Genomic DNA, 19,336 nt, shown 5'->3' on the forward strand with positions numbered 1-19,336 from the left:
ATATATATGACAATTCAGAGATCTGTTAAACAACAAGCAGTTAAAAGAGGAATGAACTTCCATGAGAAGACATTATTAAGCTTTAATTCCATCTTGTGACAATAGTTTCATTTACAATGAAAGAAAATGAAACTTCACATTAACTGCATTAAAACAAAACACACAAAAATGCATAATAACAAAGGTGATTCATAAATATCAAATCTTAAGATTCACATATTTGATGAAAAGTAGTCTAATAAACACTGGTTTCAATGTCTTAAACAATAATGTTTTATAGATTCAGTAAATCCTAAACAACTGTAAACTAACATTGATCAATGTTATAGGACTGAAGTTAATTAATAAAATGTAAGAAAAAATTTGCAAACAGACATTGATTTGGTCATATGTTGTAATACGATGATTTCACATACTACTATGAATTAGTTTTATTTGGGCAAGCATTTTCTTCATATTTTTACAATTAACATATTATATTCATATTAAGTTAATAAAATCTTTAATTATTTGTCTCATGATAATATGGATCAGGATGTACTTGCATATTTTATCTTGCTCTTCAACAATGTCCACCAAAACTTGACAATTTGGTATCACTCAGTTCAAATAATGGTATTATAAACAATGTCCGAGTTTAACAGTATTTTCATCAGTTATGAGTTGGAAATACTTATTTTAAGTTTGCAAATTTACCACACATACAACTTCTCTCCTTTATTTAAACATATACCATGCTGGTAAAATATGAAATTTTCATTTTCCTATAATTACCTTGCAGCAAAGCTATATACTGCTTACATGTGATAGTTAATTTGAACTATTTTCACCTGTTTGAGGTACACAGTAACTTTAAAATATCTGGGTGCATTGACTTGATGCATATGTTGTATATTTTGTTTTACTGCATTGAAAAAAAAACTATTGGATGAAGTACTTTGAAACTTGAAATGATATTATGTAGCTTCTGCGAGTAAAACATTTTTATATGTGATACTTGTATATATTTGCAGCTTTGAATATTTTTCATTGTGATGTTTACAAAACAATTAAAGAAACAAGCTTATCTTTCTTGTATGCTTCAATCACCGATTTTTTATGTCTTTCTGTATCTGTGTAGGACATGCTTCTCTATCGTTTTTATCTTTGTTTTTTTTTTATTTGAAAAATACTGAACACAGTTTCGTTGTGTTTACGATCACTGGCATACAATAAATATAACTTTTTATCATATAAATCTTATAAGGAAGCCAATTTTTTTTTTGAAACTGTTAACCAGAGGGTTTCATTTAACAATAAGCCTTAAAGCAATTCTATATTCATTTATATATATTTTTCTCACATATTTTTCAGTGAGCTTCTTTGCCAGTTCAAGTTACTTAGTCTAATAAGACTTCATGCAAACATGACTTAAGAAACAGTGTCTTTGGAAGTAAAAAACAAAACTTGATATGGTTGAGTGCAAAATAATTAACTAAGCCTACCCCATTTTCTTTCAAGAAAAGCATTCCTTTTTTTTAGCATACTGTAACATCATAATTCAAATAAAGTATAAAATAATAAAGCAAGCTTAAAAGATCAGGATTGTAATTGTGGTTGAACTAGCAAAGTACCACCAAGATCTCTTCTGATCTCTTCACAAATATCCACTACACTGGAAGCCACATTGACTTGTACAGTTGAAATTAACAGAAAAAGAGCTTTCATTACATGTTTACATTACATGCCAATAACTTCATTAAGCTGAGAGAAATGCAGTTAAACCAAAATGATGTACAAGAGTGGTTGAGAAACAGACTAGCTTAAATCAAATACCTCAATTTGGATTGAAGTTACACAGCTCAAATTAGCAATATTTTATTCAAAACTATTTCCATGTTCCTCATAAGGAAATATATGTGCTGTATTATGGTCAGAAAAATTCTTGGGAATTCACAAAGAGTTTTCATTCAGAAGTCACTGAAATCAACTCAAATTCAAAATTTGTAATTTTTTGAACTGTTTTATGTCTAAAAGTAAATAAACATTTTTAATGAATAAATATCCTATATTTTTGTAATTCAATGATGCAATTTTGCTCTCAGGGTAGGATGCACCCATCTTGGCACCATACAGTTAAGTGAAGCAGGCTATAAAAAAATCAAAAAATCACTAGTCCATCACTATTGATAAAACAGACTCTGTAGAAGTGGTTCACAATTTCAGGGTTTCCACTACTAGTTTTTGCTATAGTAGGACATGAAGTAGGATGTTTATCTCAAATAAAAACATTAATATTAATGTACAGGAGCAAAGCATTCAAATATATCATAACAATATACTGCACATATTATTCTACCATGAAGGACAATGAAGAAATTGTTACTAAGTTTGGTCTTAAAACAAGTCTCTTCTGGAATTTACATGTTCACAGTACTTTCATGTAGCTTTCTTGCAATACAAGAAGCATGCAGATAATGTCTATAATATAGTGTGCAAATTTATTAGAACACCTCAACAATTTCCATTTTATAAGCTTTACACAAAATAATCATTGATATGCTGAGCAATTTAACTTATAATTATTACAAATAAATCTTAGAAGAAACTATTACAATATTAGTGTTTTATTTAAATTTACCTAATACTATTATGTTGTGTGGCCATCTCTGGCATCATTTTTGCAAAAAATTAATTTTCAGACATCTAAAAACTCTTTCAGCGAGTTTTTTTCTTTGTACTCTGCTTTTTCTAATGTTATAGGACTGTTCTCTAGTATCTGTCCAATGATACTTAGTGAACATTACAGATCTTTGACTCTGACTCTATCAAAGCATGTTAATTATCTCTCTCTCTCTTTTGTCATTTTAAAGACAATATCACATTCTGTCAAATGTGCTGGATGACGATTTTGAAAAAAAAAATCATCCTTTATATACCTATTTTTGTCACTTGCACAGAAATAAGACAATCATGTGTGACAATGTTGCACTGCTTTGTGTTTAGATTAGACCCCTTGAACAACTTTAAAAACCCTACTGTATTAAGTCATATGTGGCTGTATGTTGCTCTTCTCTTATAATTTTAAACTCATTAAATGTGTAGCATACCAATTTCATGGATAAACTGAGATAATTCATAATTTGCCTATTTTTATGACACTTTAAACTACAGTGATTTCATTTTATAGGGAAAACAAAAGTACAGAAACAATGGGGTAAATTTGAACAATACTGTATATAATCTTGAAAAAATAATTAATCATAATAAATCACTACACAATTGAATTAACTGCAGATTTTCTAAGTGAAGATAAGATACACAGAATTTTCTTATAATACAAATTAAACAAAATTATATGAAATCTTATTATAATCTAAAAATTGTCAGCCCTGATATTTACTTTTTCAAAGTTTCCAAGCATGACAGAAAAATTAAAAAGTTTAAACAGCAGTGAAACTGACACATTAAGATACTGTCATAAAAAATCAATTTTAAAAGTAAACATGAGTTTATTGTGTTATATTAAATTTTCTACACACACAAACTGTATACAAAATTCACATTTTTTTGGCTAAAAGGACATTTGCCTTTATGGGATTTTAGGTATGTTATCATATGACAATACTGATTGACAATTTTCACTGTAATTTACTTACCTTTTTCAATAATCCCCTAACAAGATGAGGTTGATGTTCTACAGCAAGATGTAGTGCTGTATTCCCACTTGTACCATCTGCTATGTTAACATTAGCACCACTTTCACACAGTCTGTCAATACATCTTTCTCTATTATACAGTACTGCTAGGTGAAGAGGAGCAAACCCTGTAAAAATCAAAATAACTTGATTTTTGGTTGGGTTACTGAAACCAGAACAATTATTTAAACATCATCAAACAGATGTTAAATGAATTACTGTAGGATGATGTACAAATATCATGCTATGTATAATATTATATGGAACTACCATCAAACATTCAATTTAATTATTTAACTTTGAATGACTAACTACATAATATTTATAAGAAAAAAAATCATCATCACAAAACATAACTTTCTGTATGTGAACCTCATGTGATAGTACCATGTTTTATTTTTGTTTGATTATTAAAAAAGTACAAAACAAGTAATGCAAAAACATGAAATGACGTTATAATGGTGAAAAAATGTAAAACAAATTCACAATTGGCTTTCCATAGCCTCAAATAGTACTCTAGAAAATCATTTTACCATTAATAGTATCGAAAAATACAGGCAATTTAAATAAAAATGAAGAAAATACTTCATAATTTTCAAATTTTCTTACTGATTTTTTATAATTGCAAAAACATTTATCTGAAGTACGCTTTTTAATTTTCCTCCAAAATATTTTACAATGTTTACATTTTCACAAACTAAACCATCTTAAAAACTAAGGGCTTAAAGTTTAAAATAATATGACCTTGACAAAATTCTGCTCAAACCACATTTTTGTAACCTTAAAAGCTTTATTATAAACTTAAGTTTCAAACCAAAGTAAAATATTCATAAGTTTTTTTATAAGATCATCAAAGAAATCACCTTCATAATTCAATTTATTTAGATTAACAACTGGAGAAATATGCTGAGAACAGTTATTTCTTTCAAGAAGCAGGGTAAGGGCAGTGTCATCCCCTTTCTTGACAGCTACATGTACTGGTGTATTTCCTTCATTATCAGCAACATTAAGGTCAGCACCATTCAACAGCAAGGGGGGGATAGCTTTGTAGCTTCCTGTTACCACAGCTAAGAACAGTGGTGTCTATAGAAAATAAAACACACACATATGAACGGCACTGGTCAGATCAAATTTTAGTAGTTGGGGTAAAGCTTTCTCATTACTATAACCTAATAATCTTACATGTACATTTTTTAAACAAGGTTTTTTAATTTTAATGCAACCTTCCTGTGGCTATTTGTAAGTATGCATTTTTTTAAAAGCCAAAAACCTGACCACATTCTACATAAAAACCCAGATTCCCTGTAAATGATTAAAAGTAACTATTGTTGAATGTGCATAATGATAATTACACTTCTAGCAAACACAGAGTTAAGCTCTTTACCTAAATATCTGTCCAATTTTGGCACATGAAGAGCCCTTTCATAGCCATACAGGCTAGAGAAGAAACTTGTACATTTCTCTTAAAACTCATGAATCACACTTGTGTCATTGTTCGTTAAGAGTTAAACTGTTGATATAGTTGTCCTTAGCCAGTTGAGAGGAATACATTCTTTACAAAAATTTGGTGCAAAAAAATGTAAAAATAAAACATTATCAAAAATGGCTAATTTAGTGTACTGGTGTTGCTGAAGAAGATTAGCTTTGCTTTTTACTAAATTAAACCTATGCATATGGGAATGTCAAGATGTGCATGCCACAACCTTTGTTAGTTACCTTCAAAACTTAATTAAACAACTTTATTATCAACAAACTATGCATCCAAATATAATTTATAATCCAAATGTTAATATCATCTAAGTTTAATTTCTCAATTATGATACGAAATATTAAACAAATTCCCAATCTTCACTCTTCTGTGCCATGTGACACATCTGTCATCTGAATTTTACACTTTATACAATATTCTCTAAAATTTATTGTTTTTCATGCAGAGAAGGGGGTCTAAAATAAAGCAATAAAACTGTAAAATTAAAAGGAAGCTGATGTGAAAGGTTAGAAGCTAAAGCTTTAAGATAAGTAATTGTCTGTTACAATCTACAGTCATTCTAGAAAACAAAGTATTACTTATTTTATTTTGTATTTTACAACTTTTCATTTCACTGTACATTGATGATTTTACTATAGAGCTAGGGTAGACAGCATACGAGATAAAACATAGTTTTACTGAAAAAAAGAAATAGATATTCATTTAGTAAGTTCTACAGGTTATGCAAATAAAATAAAACTGTGAGATGAAATTTTTATTCTTAGCATGATACACACCTTTTACTCTGATTGACTCAGTAAATACTTTGTATATTCACAGACAAATTTTTAGTAAATATACTTTTAACAAAATCTGACTTGTTTACAAAAAACCTTAACCATATGGTTAAAGACATTTATATTTACATGGCTACACATGTTCTAGTCCATGACACAAATACAATATTGTTGTTTTTACTATCTTACTTGATGTAAGTTGTTACACTGATTGATGACTTGTCCTGGAAGTCCTTCGAGAACATGCAGGAGACAATGAATCAGAGCTAGTTGCTGAACATGTTGCTTAGCTTGATGAATAATTGTTAGGTGGAGAGCACTTAAAAAAAATAAAAACATTCATTAAGTAAGTATTAGAAAGAAATATATTTTTAAAATTCAGACGTTCATTGTTCATTTGATAGCACTAAAATCATAATATTCCTCAGATAAGCTTTGCTGTGGTCTTCATATTATCAGTCAGGCACTGAATATATATACTGTATTGTATAATAATAAAACCATTTCTTAAATTATGTAAATGACAAAATATTTTTCAGATAACTAAAAAAAAAAAGATTTAATTTATGAAACTTCATATTTCTAGAAAATAAAGTATCTATCATTAGCTAAAAGGCAAAAGAAGAATGTTTTTAAAATACAAAATTCTGCTATATACAATAAGTTCTGCACATTAGTGAAGCTGTGGTGTTCTTAGATAAAGCAAAACCACTGTACCATCCCTCAAACTGAGTATGCTCTGTATCCTCTGGGGAAAGATAATAAGGAAGAGACACAAAATTTATTTGTATTTATAACAAAGCTACAGAGGCTACATGATGCAATTCCTAATTTGGAACTTCTGACTTGAAGGAAGGCAGACATTCAGCAGCACCCCACCACCCATCATAAACACTAAGTAATTAACTGTCACTCTTCTAATGCACCCAAAACTTAAAGTGCTGAGAATATTTTGTGGTATTGCACAGATCAGAGCCTATCTTGCCAGCATTAAACTCCAGAGCTCTACAACAGGACCAACCTACACCTAAAAAAAGAGCACAAGCTACCCAATAACCACTATAGTGTTTAATTAACTTTAGTTTTAGATAAAGATTAAAGCAAGTTTCAACTACATACATCCTTCCTAGGCCTGAACCTTTAAAACTTAACTTTAAATGCCCGTAATTAAATTAACTCGGAAAAATATAACAAATAATACACATTCTTTAAAGATTTATTCAGTCCATCAGAATTTTTCTTACAACATTAGAGCATAATTCCCTTATTGTACTTGAAGAATACTGGTACAGACCTGGAATCTTAAGTGACAGCCTCATTTGTCTTGTGTTTATCTAGTGAGTATAATGCAGACTTGCTTGTTGAAGTAGTTACAACTAAGTCAACAGATTGAATTATTATTGCAAGTATCACACCAATATCTCACTTCTAAACCACTCAATAGCTAGGAAAAGTAAAATTCACAACTCCCATTCAGTCATTCATTGCCTTATCATCCAAATGTTGCAACTGCTCTATAATCAAGGTTATCAAATGACATGTCACAGAAGTCCTACCATTAATAGCTTTTGATAGCTACGAAATCAAGAAATACCACTTCCTATCTGTCACTGATCTCTTAATAAACTGACCTTACCCTACTGTCAATCATAATGATTATGAGGTTGATGCCAGCTTCTCAGCCAGTCATCAGAGCAGTCAAACATATTCTCTACTCGCATTTCCCCATCTAACTCTTCCAACTGACATTTATGTACTTCCAACATTTTCCTCCTCATCAACAGAGTTGATAGTACAGATGTTCTATTCATTATCATCCATCAACCTGCTCAACCATCTCTGGAGCAATCAATTCTCAAGAGGCTTATCAGTGACAAAGTATCACCATGCCTAGTTTGTTGATATGTTCAACATGCTTGTACACATAACATGACAATTACAATTCATAGTTCATCTCATTAAACTAACTGAAAAATGTAAATAATTCCTTAAAAGATAACCAAGTCTGCTACAGGAATGACACAGAACATATTAAAATAGGCCTACATCCTACAGGTATATTATACGACTAAGCCTATCTATATCAGATAATGCTGTACCAGTAAGCATAAAGTGCACCTATATACTCCCTCTTCAATATTGTAGACTAGCTGCTTGGTATATGCTGAGGCAATAACATTTAAAGGATAAGGATTGGTAAATTATTGGTCCATACTATATACATGCACCTTTCTAAAGTAGATGATCTGGTAATGCAACCAAAGGAAAAATAAGCAATAACTAATAGTTTTTCTTTTAGGTTTTTCATATCATGAATAATATTATGAATATTATTACAGAAATAATTTGGGCACATTTAGTTTGAGTATGCCATTAAACAGCCCAAAAATCATGTAATTTATAAGGTCTGGACCTGATATTAAATATTAGAAAAATGGATTAGAAATATCATCCACAACTTATTCCAGTGGAGCACAATCTCCAAAATATCTTGCATTTATCAAAACAGGAAACATAATGTGAACAGAGATATCTACAACTAACAGCTTAGTGATGTTTCAAAAACAGTGTCAGGATTAGGTATGCACTCATCTGCCATTTGGGAAGTGGAATTACTCCATTAAAGTTTAGTAACATAAAACAGTTGTGTCTGCATTAAGACTTCTAATTTCAATAGAAATATCACTTGACACAAAATCTAGGCACCATCTCTGCCAAAATCCATGTTTGTCATTTCAAATATTTACACCTTATTTATTTTGTGTGTGACCATATAAACAAACTCATCAAGTAATAATGATTCATGATGAAAGGTTATATTTTTTGTATACAAAACTAACCAATGTGACAATGATTTCAGGTGTACCATCATATGATAGTGCACACACACACACACATTGATCATTTCTATTTACACCTTTCACAGATAAATTACAGGTTTCTAGCATCAATATTCTGTGATTTAACATGTTTAACTTGAATTTAACAAATTCTTAAATTATAGATTATTCTATTAGAAAATGTTATTGGTATTCATATAAAATTTGTCAACAACAATAACAACATCAAAAGAATGGAAATTGTTAGTTTCATCTGCATTTCCTAAATTTGATTGGTAATTCCAAATGCTCTATTTTTAAAAAATTCTATTTTCATGATAGTCATTTTTTTAAATACAACATCAACACAAAACTGTTTTGGAAAACAATCAAACAAACATACTTATCTCCTTCTTCATCCTGTACAGCTACAAGATGACGAAGAGTTATTAATAATATTCTTAGATCTCCAGTAACAACAAATGCTCTTAATGCTAAACTCATCCTGAGAGCTAGTTGTTTCACAGCAGGTAACCCAGAAGGTAGGGGAATTTTTTCAGAATTTTTGTCCTCAATTTTTATTGAGTGTCTATGTTGTCTTTTCTCACTGGCTTCTACATCTTCACCAGTTGGTTCTACTGATTGTGTGATGAACTTCTCCAAACTTATATTTACATTTTTTTCTTGTTTTTCATCTTCAGCATATTGCTGTTGTTTGATAATGTTTTCAGCTAAGTTACTCATGTCTGTTCCTTCCTCTGGCCCCTCTGTTTCTGCACGTCTAGTTTCAGAACTAGACTCCTGCTTCGTAATATGAATTGCCTGTTTAGAGTTATATGAATTGCTATTATCTATAGTCATGAGTGGTACTGGATCAAGTTTGGGTTTTTGCTTCATGATGTGTTCAGGTATAAGCTTTACTTTGTTTTCTACAGGTACCAAACCAATTTCTACACTGCCCTTTATGCATTCTTTGGATTGAGTATAAAAATGGTTGACATCTTGTGGTACATTTTTTTGAAGATGACTAGGAACATAATTTTGTCTTTGTTCATCCTTCACTTCTTCAGAAATCTTTTCATTAAGAGTAAGATCCTGAACCTTACATTCAAGATATCTTTGAATATCACTATCAACTCCAGACGTAGTTACAGAGTCACTTTCAACTTGATTCAGAAGAGAATCTGGATCAACTATTCAGAGAAATATATATATAAAATAATTTACATAGTATTACAAAAATAACTTACTATCATACATGAGAGCCTAAAATATATATTTTAAATAAATACAGTTGCGTCTATTCACTTAAACAATTTACATGTTATTTCCAAGATGGTCCATATATTTTCTATTTTACATCATCTAAAACATGAAATAGATAACAAAAGAACAGTACGGATCATCCATAGCTGTCAGTTGTTTATGATCTTGGTAGAAGTAAGAACTAACTGGATGAACATTAGCATATAATACTGTTTAATGTGTTCAATCATTGTGTGGGTCTTTTTGAATTATTTGGTAAAATTAATGCCAAGTCCAGTCCATTTAACAATAAAAAATTAATTTATTTCTTCAATAGCTTCTACTTTAGGCTCAGTTTGCTTGTAGGCCTTACTGCATGAACATTGTTTTAACAGAAACACAGAAGTTAATATATACCTAACTCACAAATAAACTTACTTGCAGAATTTCCTCACTAACTGATCAATAACAAACACACTAGCCAACTCACTCAGTAACTGGAACACAGATGCACTAAATCTTACAATATAACTCACTAACTGACTTTGAACTAAATCTCTCACTGATCACTCAATAAACCAACAAATATGACATTGATTACTGATTACCATTCTAGTTTTCTATTTAAAACACGAAATTTCTAGATCATTATGTCACAATCATGATGATTAGCTCCCTCAAACAACAAACATTAAATTATTAGAAATATAGCTCATAGCCCTGTACCCTTCTTGGATTGTGAAGTCCCTTATACAATTTTAATACACAAATAAAATAGGATAATAAACAGTCCAATAACTTTTTGATGCTTTTCTTTTCTAAGGGTTATGGTATGCAGCTGGGATGGCATTTTGTTCCTTACTGTCATGTCATTGGGGGAATTCTCCCTGGGTAGGTGGCTGAACAAATCCACTGGTGGATCTATCCTTAATGATCCTGTGGAAGTGATCTTGAAAAGAACCCTGGGCTCTTCAGCAGGTTGACTTCCCACTGGCAAATTCTTCTCTGAAATTACCCACACAGCATTCTCTCTCACCAATGTACTTCTAAAGACAATTATGGTGGATTATCTATGGCTTGGACCACCTGTCCTCTGGATTCTGTAAACCACATCATTGATTTTTTTCAGTACAACATATGGTTCTTTCCAAAACTTCTATAATTTTGAAGTTTGTCCATTCTTGTGATAGGATTGTATATCCCTACCATGTCACCTAGATGGAATACAGTCTCTCATCAGCATTAACATCATAGTGACTTTTCATTTAATTACTGGCTGATCTAAGTCTTTCCCAGGTAAATTAATTTATAACATCAATTGTATTTCTTAGTCTTTCTCTCTGCATATTCTATACAAAACTCTTCTGACTGACTATCCTACAGATGGGAGTACAGTGGATCCAATGGACCCAAATATCAGTGATAATAGTGTGTTGCTAGTAGCTTCTTGTACTACCATTTGATAACTCATAAGTAGCAGTGGAAGATCTTGATTCCACATTTTCTGATGTTCATTCACATAAATGTTGGTTGATTTAAAAGTACATTGTTGTATCTCTTGACCATGCCATCAGCAAATGGATGAAGGGTTGCTGTCTTGGTCTTTTTGATTTCAAGGTTCTGTCACATTTCTGTAAAGAAAGCTGATCCAAAGTTTTGTCCCTTATCTAAGTGAAGTTCCACAGGCACTCCAATTTTGAAAGACATTCTTTAACAGGTTTCCTTGCCAACTTCTCTGCTTCCCAGCTAGGAACAGCATATGCTTTAGACCATTTGGTGAAACAGTCCATCACAACCAAGATGTATTTATTCCCACTATTGCTCTGTGATAGAGGGCTAAACTTACATTCATTTATGAAACTTGTTTATGTTATACCTTAGTATAGCATAAAATCATAGCTAATAATCCATATTTTAATAATACACAAGTTTTAAGTTCTTAGTTTCATAAGGCAATACTAAAAAAAGATTCTGAATTTCACCTAGTATGAGAAATGTGACATCATTTCTCTAGGCATCCCCTCTTCTCTAATATATTTACTATCCCTCCAAGAAGTATGAAATTTAACGTAAATTACTCATTATAATGTCATCAATCAGATAAAGCATAATTTTCATAGCCTTCAATTTTGTTTGGTTACAGAGCCATCAAATAGAAAATCAGATCCTTCTTGCTGCCCCCACCTATAACATCCTCTTTTTCAGGATTTGTCAATAGTTCTCTCTTACATTTAATACTATATCATATTTAACCAATAGAAAGCCAAGGTTTTCATCTATTAAATGAAGTATTATATTATGTTGTTTTCTGTACATAAAAGTGATAATTTATCTTTCAGTATAAGCTTCGTTCCCACAAGAAACACAGACTAGGTTGGATAAATATGTAATGGTTAGAAAGCCAGAAAAATTGTGATAGTTATGGGACATTGTCTGTTTTTTGCATGTTATTATTTTGTGTTCTTTGGTACATTATTTACTTAAATAAAAATTATTCAGTACATTACTACCATTAGTATAAAAAAGTAGAGTTAAGTGTTATCAACAACTGACAGCCAAAAAAAAGAAGGCCCAGATAAGTACTTTATTTATTATTAATCATATGTATTATTTATTTATTTATAATAAAAGTAACTAAAATCTAAAAATAGCAAACTCGTTAGGTTAGTTAAGGTTAGATTAGGTAAAATAAATAATAATAAAAATAATATATAAAAAATATTGTCAAAAGGCATGCATGCAAGCAGCTTGGAGTAGCATGAGGGTAATGTAATTTGATAGCATAACGTGAGCCACACGTTTTCCAAGTGAGTTACAACTTATATTATAATGGCATGAATAGTACTAGTAGTTAGACATGGTTCAAAGGGCAATAAAATTTATGTATAAACAGATATACACTGTTACAAGTATAAAGCTACTCAGGATAAGCGAATGTAGTTTCATGTTACAAATTTGAAGTAATTCTAGACAGAAAAAAAAGGATAATTTAGATTTATTTCAATTTTTCTTTTTGGTGGTTACAAGGTCGGTCAAACAGATAAAATGTGTATATAGTTGACATACAGAAAATAACAGATAAAATATAAAGTTTTACTGAAAACAAACATTTGAAATGTATTTAGGAGGTTTTATAGATTATGTAACTGACAATCGAGATTTTAGAAATGAAGTATTTTTAATCTTAACACGAAAATCGTTTTGCAATTGGACTTGTCAAAAAAAGGCAATATTCACAAACAAATCTTTGGTAAAAATATTTCATTAAGAAACAGATTTTTCTGTACAAAAGACTTGTAATGTTTACTAAAAGTCTGCCAATTGTGTGAAGATACATATACTGTATTAGAAGTTACAGTATTAAAACTATATACAAGTAAAAATGGTCACATGATCTGTCCTTTGGACCGAGCCTGTATTGAGAAAGTTTGTAACCTGCTTAATGCTAAATGTGCAGTGCATGTACCGTACATACATAGTCTAGTTGGCTAGGCTGCAGGCACATTTCAAATGTCATAAACAGACTACTACAAAGTGTATGTGTATGCAATAAGCACAAGACAAAGTGTGAAAATACTGTATGTGCCATTTGGTGGGAATTGAACATCAGGTTTGGCTTACGTATATCAAACTGAAATGTTACTGCACTGTAACTGTATTGTGGGAATTCTTGAAGGCAACATACAAGAGAAAGGAATGATTCGCAACTTATGCTAAGCGAAGAGGAAAGTGATTTGCAACTGAGGTTGTTTTGATTTGCAAATTGTGATGCAAACCCAGATATTTAGTCCCCTGCTGAACTGAATCATTCACTGATTATTCATTAACCCACTGATTCACTCTGTCATGTATATATTTTTTGTTTGCTAGTTATTATATAAAATTTCTAATCATTACATCATCATCATGATTAGCTTCCTCTAGCAACAAACAACCTAAATAAAGTTATTAAAACATAGCTTAAAACAATACCAAAAGTGTTTGCCATTATGCTACAAAATGAAACATTGAATATTATTACAGTTTATTTTTTACATACGGAAGGAAAATTTTACCTATATTTGCCAATTTTAAGTTAGGTTGCATTATTATTTAGTTCCACTAATTTGCTGCAAACAGTAAACCTTACTTCGAACAAAGTTACTCTTTAATGGCTTGCATCTTTTAATGAAGTGTATAATGTAAAAAAAATACAGAGTCAGATACTAATTTAACAGTTCTACCAATATCTAAATAAACTTTTTTTAAATGCACTACAGAACTAAACTTTTTTTTTAGTTTTTGTACATTGTTTGGATATATCTTCAATAAAAGTACAATAAATTCAATGTAAAAAAGGTTCATTCTATTTCTGAGTCTTAAGTCTTATATTATTTCCCTTTAACTGAAAGTAAACTACAAAAGCTACTACACTTGAGTAAATCTTGGGGAAACTTTTGAACTACTGGAAACAAACATACCAAAGTTATAATTGGCTGATTAGTGGAATTTGCTAGTTGATTAACCTGTATTGTCACATGAAACTTGAAAACTTAGAATAATTTAAAATAGTAATAATTGGAAGTGCTGATTTTGATTAGTGATTATTTTTGTGAATCATAACACAAATCAATTAAGCTGAACAACCTTGAATTAATTGAAACTATGATGATGAATAATTTATTTATGAATGCTTTTCCTCACCAAAAAATGAATTTCAGTAAAGATGACAGAATTCTTATCTATACTTTGAATCACTATTTCTATTGCAGCATATTAGTTTCTGTGAATCCATGGTTTAACAGTGCTGCTTGGGAGAACAAAGCAAATAAAGTAGTAGTACAGCAATGGTATGAAAGCAATTTGTTTGTTTTGATGTACAGTCTTTTACTCACCACTAATAATATAAAATACTTTAGATTTTTGGATAACATGTCACATTGTTACAATTAATTATCCATTATTATTCAGATGACTAACTGGATATATATTTATGAATTCCTTTTACTCAACAAAATGTAAATTTCAGTGAAGATTATGAGCAGGCCTAATCTATCCTTTGATTCACTACTCCCATTCCAGCAGACTAAATTTGCTAAATTCACTGCTTGTCAGTGATAATTAATTGTGACTGTATGACATATTACCCAAACTATTTTGGGTTATTAGTGGTGAGTAAAGGACAATGTATGAAAACCAAACAAAATGAGAAAATATAATGACAATATTCAATTAACTGGATAGTGGGAATAATCAATAATGCTAATTTCATAACATCAATTGATTGAATATTTTCTATTAATTGGTTATTTTACATGACAGTAATCAATTAATTGAGTTAATTGGCTAGCTCTAATCACATTACAATGATACACTGTGCACATTTCTACTTTAGCCAAGATCTAACTTGAGTAACCTTTTAAAACACACTTAGTGTATAGAAATATTTATATCTCATAATGGTGACTAACACTATTCCATAATCATCTATTTGCTATATTTAATATAATGAATCTGACATTTGATAAGTTAGCATAAAGTCCTGATGCACATTTTAAAAAAATTATCCAAACATGGAAACATACAATCAAATAATTAAGTTTATAAATATAAACAGCCTTGAAATTTCATTTCTTGTAAGTGAAAACTGCACAATAAACTATCTGCCCATCACAGGGATAGAACCCTAATATTTAGTGTTATAAATCCTTAAACATACCACTGATCCAATTGAAGTCATAAAGCTACAGCCAATTAAAAGTAAAATAGAAAAAGATAATACGCAATGACAGACTGTCAGATTTATATTGCAAAATTACAGATTTATTGAAAGATTATTTGCTTTAACACAGGAACTCCCCCTTAATCAGAAGTGCCTCAATGGCAGAAGTCAGACATGAAAAAATCTGAGATTCATTCAATTGTGGGGAAACCTAAAAAGGATGTAGCATACAATTAGATATAATGATTACAATTTATAGTTTCCAACTTATGATTGGTCACATCATAAGCAGAAATGCCATAGTTAATAGTATTTCTTGTTGTATAACTGACAGGTCCACCTGTTTTTCAGACCAGAGTCTAACAGATCTGGAGCAGATAACTTCAAGCCTTGCTAACTGTGACTGAAACTTTGCTACTCTTTGGTATGTCATCACCAATCACCATTATACTACTGTTTACCTGCGTGTGCAAGATTCTGAGATGTTTACTTGCAACATGTGTTGCTAGTGTGGATGCAATCATGGACTTTTTTTTGACAGCCCTGCTTGAAGCAAATCAATCTAGCAAGCTCAGATATGCTGTGGCAACACTCAAAAATACGTTTGATGCTGACAAATACAGAAGTGATAGTAGTAATAGCCCTTTGACTGATCAGAAGATCAAGAACAAGTTCTCTATAGCCTCAAATACACAATGACAAAAAGTTGCATAATTTAATTTGAGTAAAAAAAAAAATCAATTTGTGTGTGTGTGAGACCACTGCTGGTAATGTGGTACAGCTATTCCAAAACCCGATGTCTCTTTGAGTGCTCATAAATATCAACTGAAATATGTTACCACCATATGGATTGTATATTTGAATAAAGCATATGTTGGACTTTTCAGGGGTGTATGCAATAATTTGAAGAAACATTTACTGGAATTTCTTGTTTCTTATCCTTCAACCCAAAAACACTGCTTTGCCTCTGGTTGATGGAGAGATCCTGTGTTAAATACATTTTTGTCACACAGCACAAATTATCATTTCCAGCTATAGTTTCAACTCTCTAACCGAGTTGGCAAACTTTAAATAGGTTAAATGTTTATTTTAAAATTGATGCATTTTTTGCAGTCAAAGTATGCTTTTAAGTATTAGTACTCATTTCCAGTATAAATTATCTTGTACTTCGCAAAAACTATAAATACAGGCTTAACAATATTAGATCAGAAAGCTTTGGTTTTGACAAAACCAGGAATGCTATAACATTAACAGTATTGCAACTATAAGTAAATAACAGAAAAAACTGTGATATTTTTGTATTGCACATGCTTATGGGTACAACAAGAAATTAGAAGCTTCCAATTTTTAATTACTAATAGTACAGTTTAAGTCATATTACCCTTCTGTTTCTAAATCACACTGTAATATCTGCATTCATTTTATTCAGACTTGTTTGAACTCTTTAACATTTTTCATTTGTTTTGTCATTTTGTATTCTATTTGAAAATGCAAATGAAGCAATGAGCCACCTATATAGATATGCTCCAAAAATGTGTGATTTTAAACCTGTGTATTTTCATGAAATTCCTTGCACACAATTAAATACAGACTTTGGGTCAACAATCCAAATGACTATCAGGTAGCATAAAGCAAGGAACAGACTTATAAAGTAAATTTAAGGTAAAAAAAAAGACCAATTCTAGCTCCACAGTTGACCATACAACAACCCTGGACTTTTATGAAGATCATTGTAACTGTCAGCAATTCTACTGGGTGTTTGCACATGTCATGGATGAGCCAAGGTTTCATAATTATACCAATGACTGACAGATTTGCATCCAGAGAAGTAAAGATATGTTTGGTAAAACACTGTTGTATACAATCAGCATTACTCTTTAATGAGTACTTCGTTTTTGCAAAGTTGATTTAGTCAGAATCAATACTTGAGCTTTTCTGATTTGAAGGACCCAATATTTCACATCTTGTCTTTGGTTATGATGTTCAAACTTGAAACAACATGTAGATAAATGCAGTTGAACTTATATCTAAGGTATTATAATTTATGGTAAAAACTTTATACTTATTCTATGTTATAATAGAGCTCTTTTATTTTACAGTTTTTAAAGCTAAGTGTAAATTCAAACTAATCTACTTTGTCTTACAATTTTTGTTCAGTGTTTTGATTTTTATGCTTTACAGAGATTATCACGATCTGTTATTTCCATCATATTATTCTAAACACTTCAAATCCTAGCATATTTTGATACATCATTACAGTTAAAACTTCAAAGTTTCATTAGAATGAAAGTTCACTTAGAAGTTTATAGTTTGCATTAAAACACTGAATTAATGCACAAGTAGAAGGTAGAATCTGACCCAGTGCATTCTCAATGTTCAATACTAACTGTGTATGAGAGAGAAAGAGCATGTGAAAATCAAGATAAATGTTTTCATATTTATAATTTATCTTATCAAATAAAACAGGTCAATGTTAATTAAAAGTAACAAAAATAGCATTCAACTTTCTCACAGCTAAGTAAGACGTTATCTATCATGTAGCATGACAACCTGATTCATATGTAAAGTCTTATACTTAAACACAAAACAAAAATGCTTTTTCCATTTTAATTGGTTCCTAAGCAAGCATATATTCAGATTGTGATTTTTAGTTTACCTTGCCATACTAAAATAATATAATAACACCATTTTAAACACAATTACAATTCAACACTCTTTGCACATTTGTGTTTCTTAATAACAATACAAGTACTATCTACACACTTACATTGTACTTCAAAGGACACTGGACTGAAAGGATAATCTAGGATAGAACCTTCCCCTAAACCATTTTTCAACCAATCATTGTTTGGAATGTTGAAACTGGTAGACTGTACTTCTAGATTACTGTCAAAACTCTTGCTCTGGCCTACAATCATTCCAGAAATAAACTAAAGACAATGTCAAATATACAGCTGAGTGATCAAAAGAATATCTGGGCTTCAAAGATATTCAAATTAAAAATATTAATTTACATTAAAGTTAACATTACATCAACTTTAAAAACCTCTCAACTATAGTCTTACTCAAACTTCCCAATATTACTGCATGAAAAACTAGGTCATAAACTAGTTTTTATAATGATTTAAGTTTGCAACAGGAAAGGAATGAACAAAAAAACAGGCTACAATATAAAATATTGTAATATACTGATCTTCTAAAATCACTTTATTTTAACTTTTCTAACCATACTTATAATGCTGTCATTCATTTGTTTGTTAGTAGCCTTATCTTTGAATGCAGCCTTACTTAACCATAAAGAAATGATTATATTTTCTATTATTTTCAAAACAAAATATCTAGAGTCACACTATTACAGAGTATTAATGATCATTCTGTAAAACAATATGACATTATTTTAAACCATAATAAATAATTAAAAACAACGTTTTGTATTTATACAATAAAAATTTCATTGAAGCCATATGGCTTCCACTTTAAGAAAGAAATATCACTCTACACGTAAATGTTTCGACATGATCTACATCATCCTCAGGAGTAACTTACAAGGAGAAAGTACAAAATAGTCTTGTAAGTTACTCCTGAGGATGACGTAGATCACATCAAAACATGTACGTGTAGAGTGATAT

General features: G+C 30.5%; 1 protein-coding gene across 2 annotated transcripts in view; it reads right to left on the reverse strand.

Annotated features, from left to right (window-relative positions):
* LOC106457034 (nuclear factor NF-kappa-B p105 subunit-like) overlaps positions 1 to 19,336 on the reverse strand; it is a 117,665-nt gene that overhangs the window by 12,232 nt on the left and 86,097 nt on the right. For both annotated transcript variants that reach the window (XR_002610058.1, XM_013916418.2), the window contains exons 11-15: positions 18,475 to 18,615; positions 9,165 to 9,954; positions 6,132 to 6,261; positions 4,541 to 4,760; positions 3,639 to 3,805 (exon numbers count right to left, since the gene is read on the reverse strand). Coding sequence is in view for 1 of the 2 variants with exons in the window: in XM_013916418.2 (XP_013771872.1) it covers positions 3,639 to 3,805; positions 4,541 to 4,760; positions 6,132 to 6,261; positions 9,165 to 9,954; positions 18,475 to 18,615 (1,448 nt within the window). In the remaining variant the exon portion in view is untranslated. The remainder of the gene's footprint in view (positions 1 to 3,638; positions 3,806 to 4,540; positions 4,761 to 6,131; positions 6,262 to 9,164; positions 9,955 to 18,474; positions 18,616 to 19,336) is intronic.

Source organism: Limulus polyphemus, unplaced genomic scaffold (assembly GCF_000517525.1).
Source record: "Limulus polyphemus unplaced genomic scaffold, Limulus_polyphemus-2.1.2 Scaffold283, whole genome shotgun sequence".
NCBI classification, from domain to species: Eukaryota; Metazoa; Arthropoda; class Merostomata; order Xiphosura; family Limulidae; genus Limulus; species Limulus polyphemus.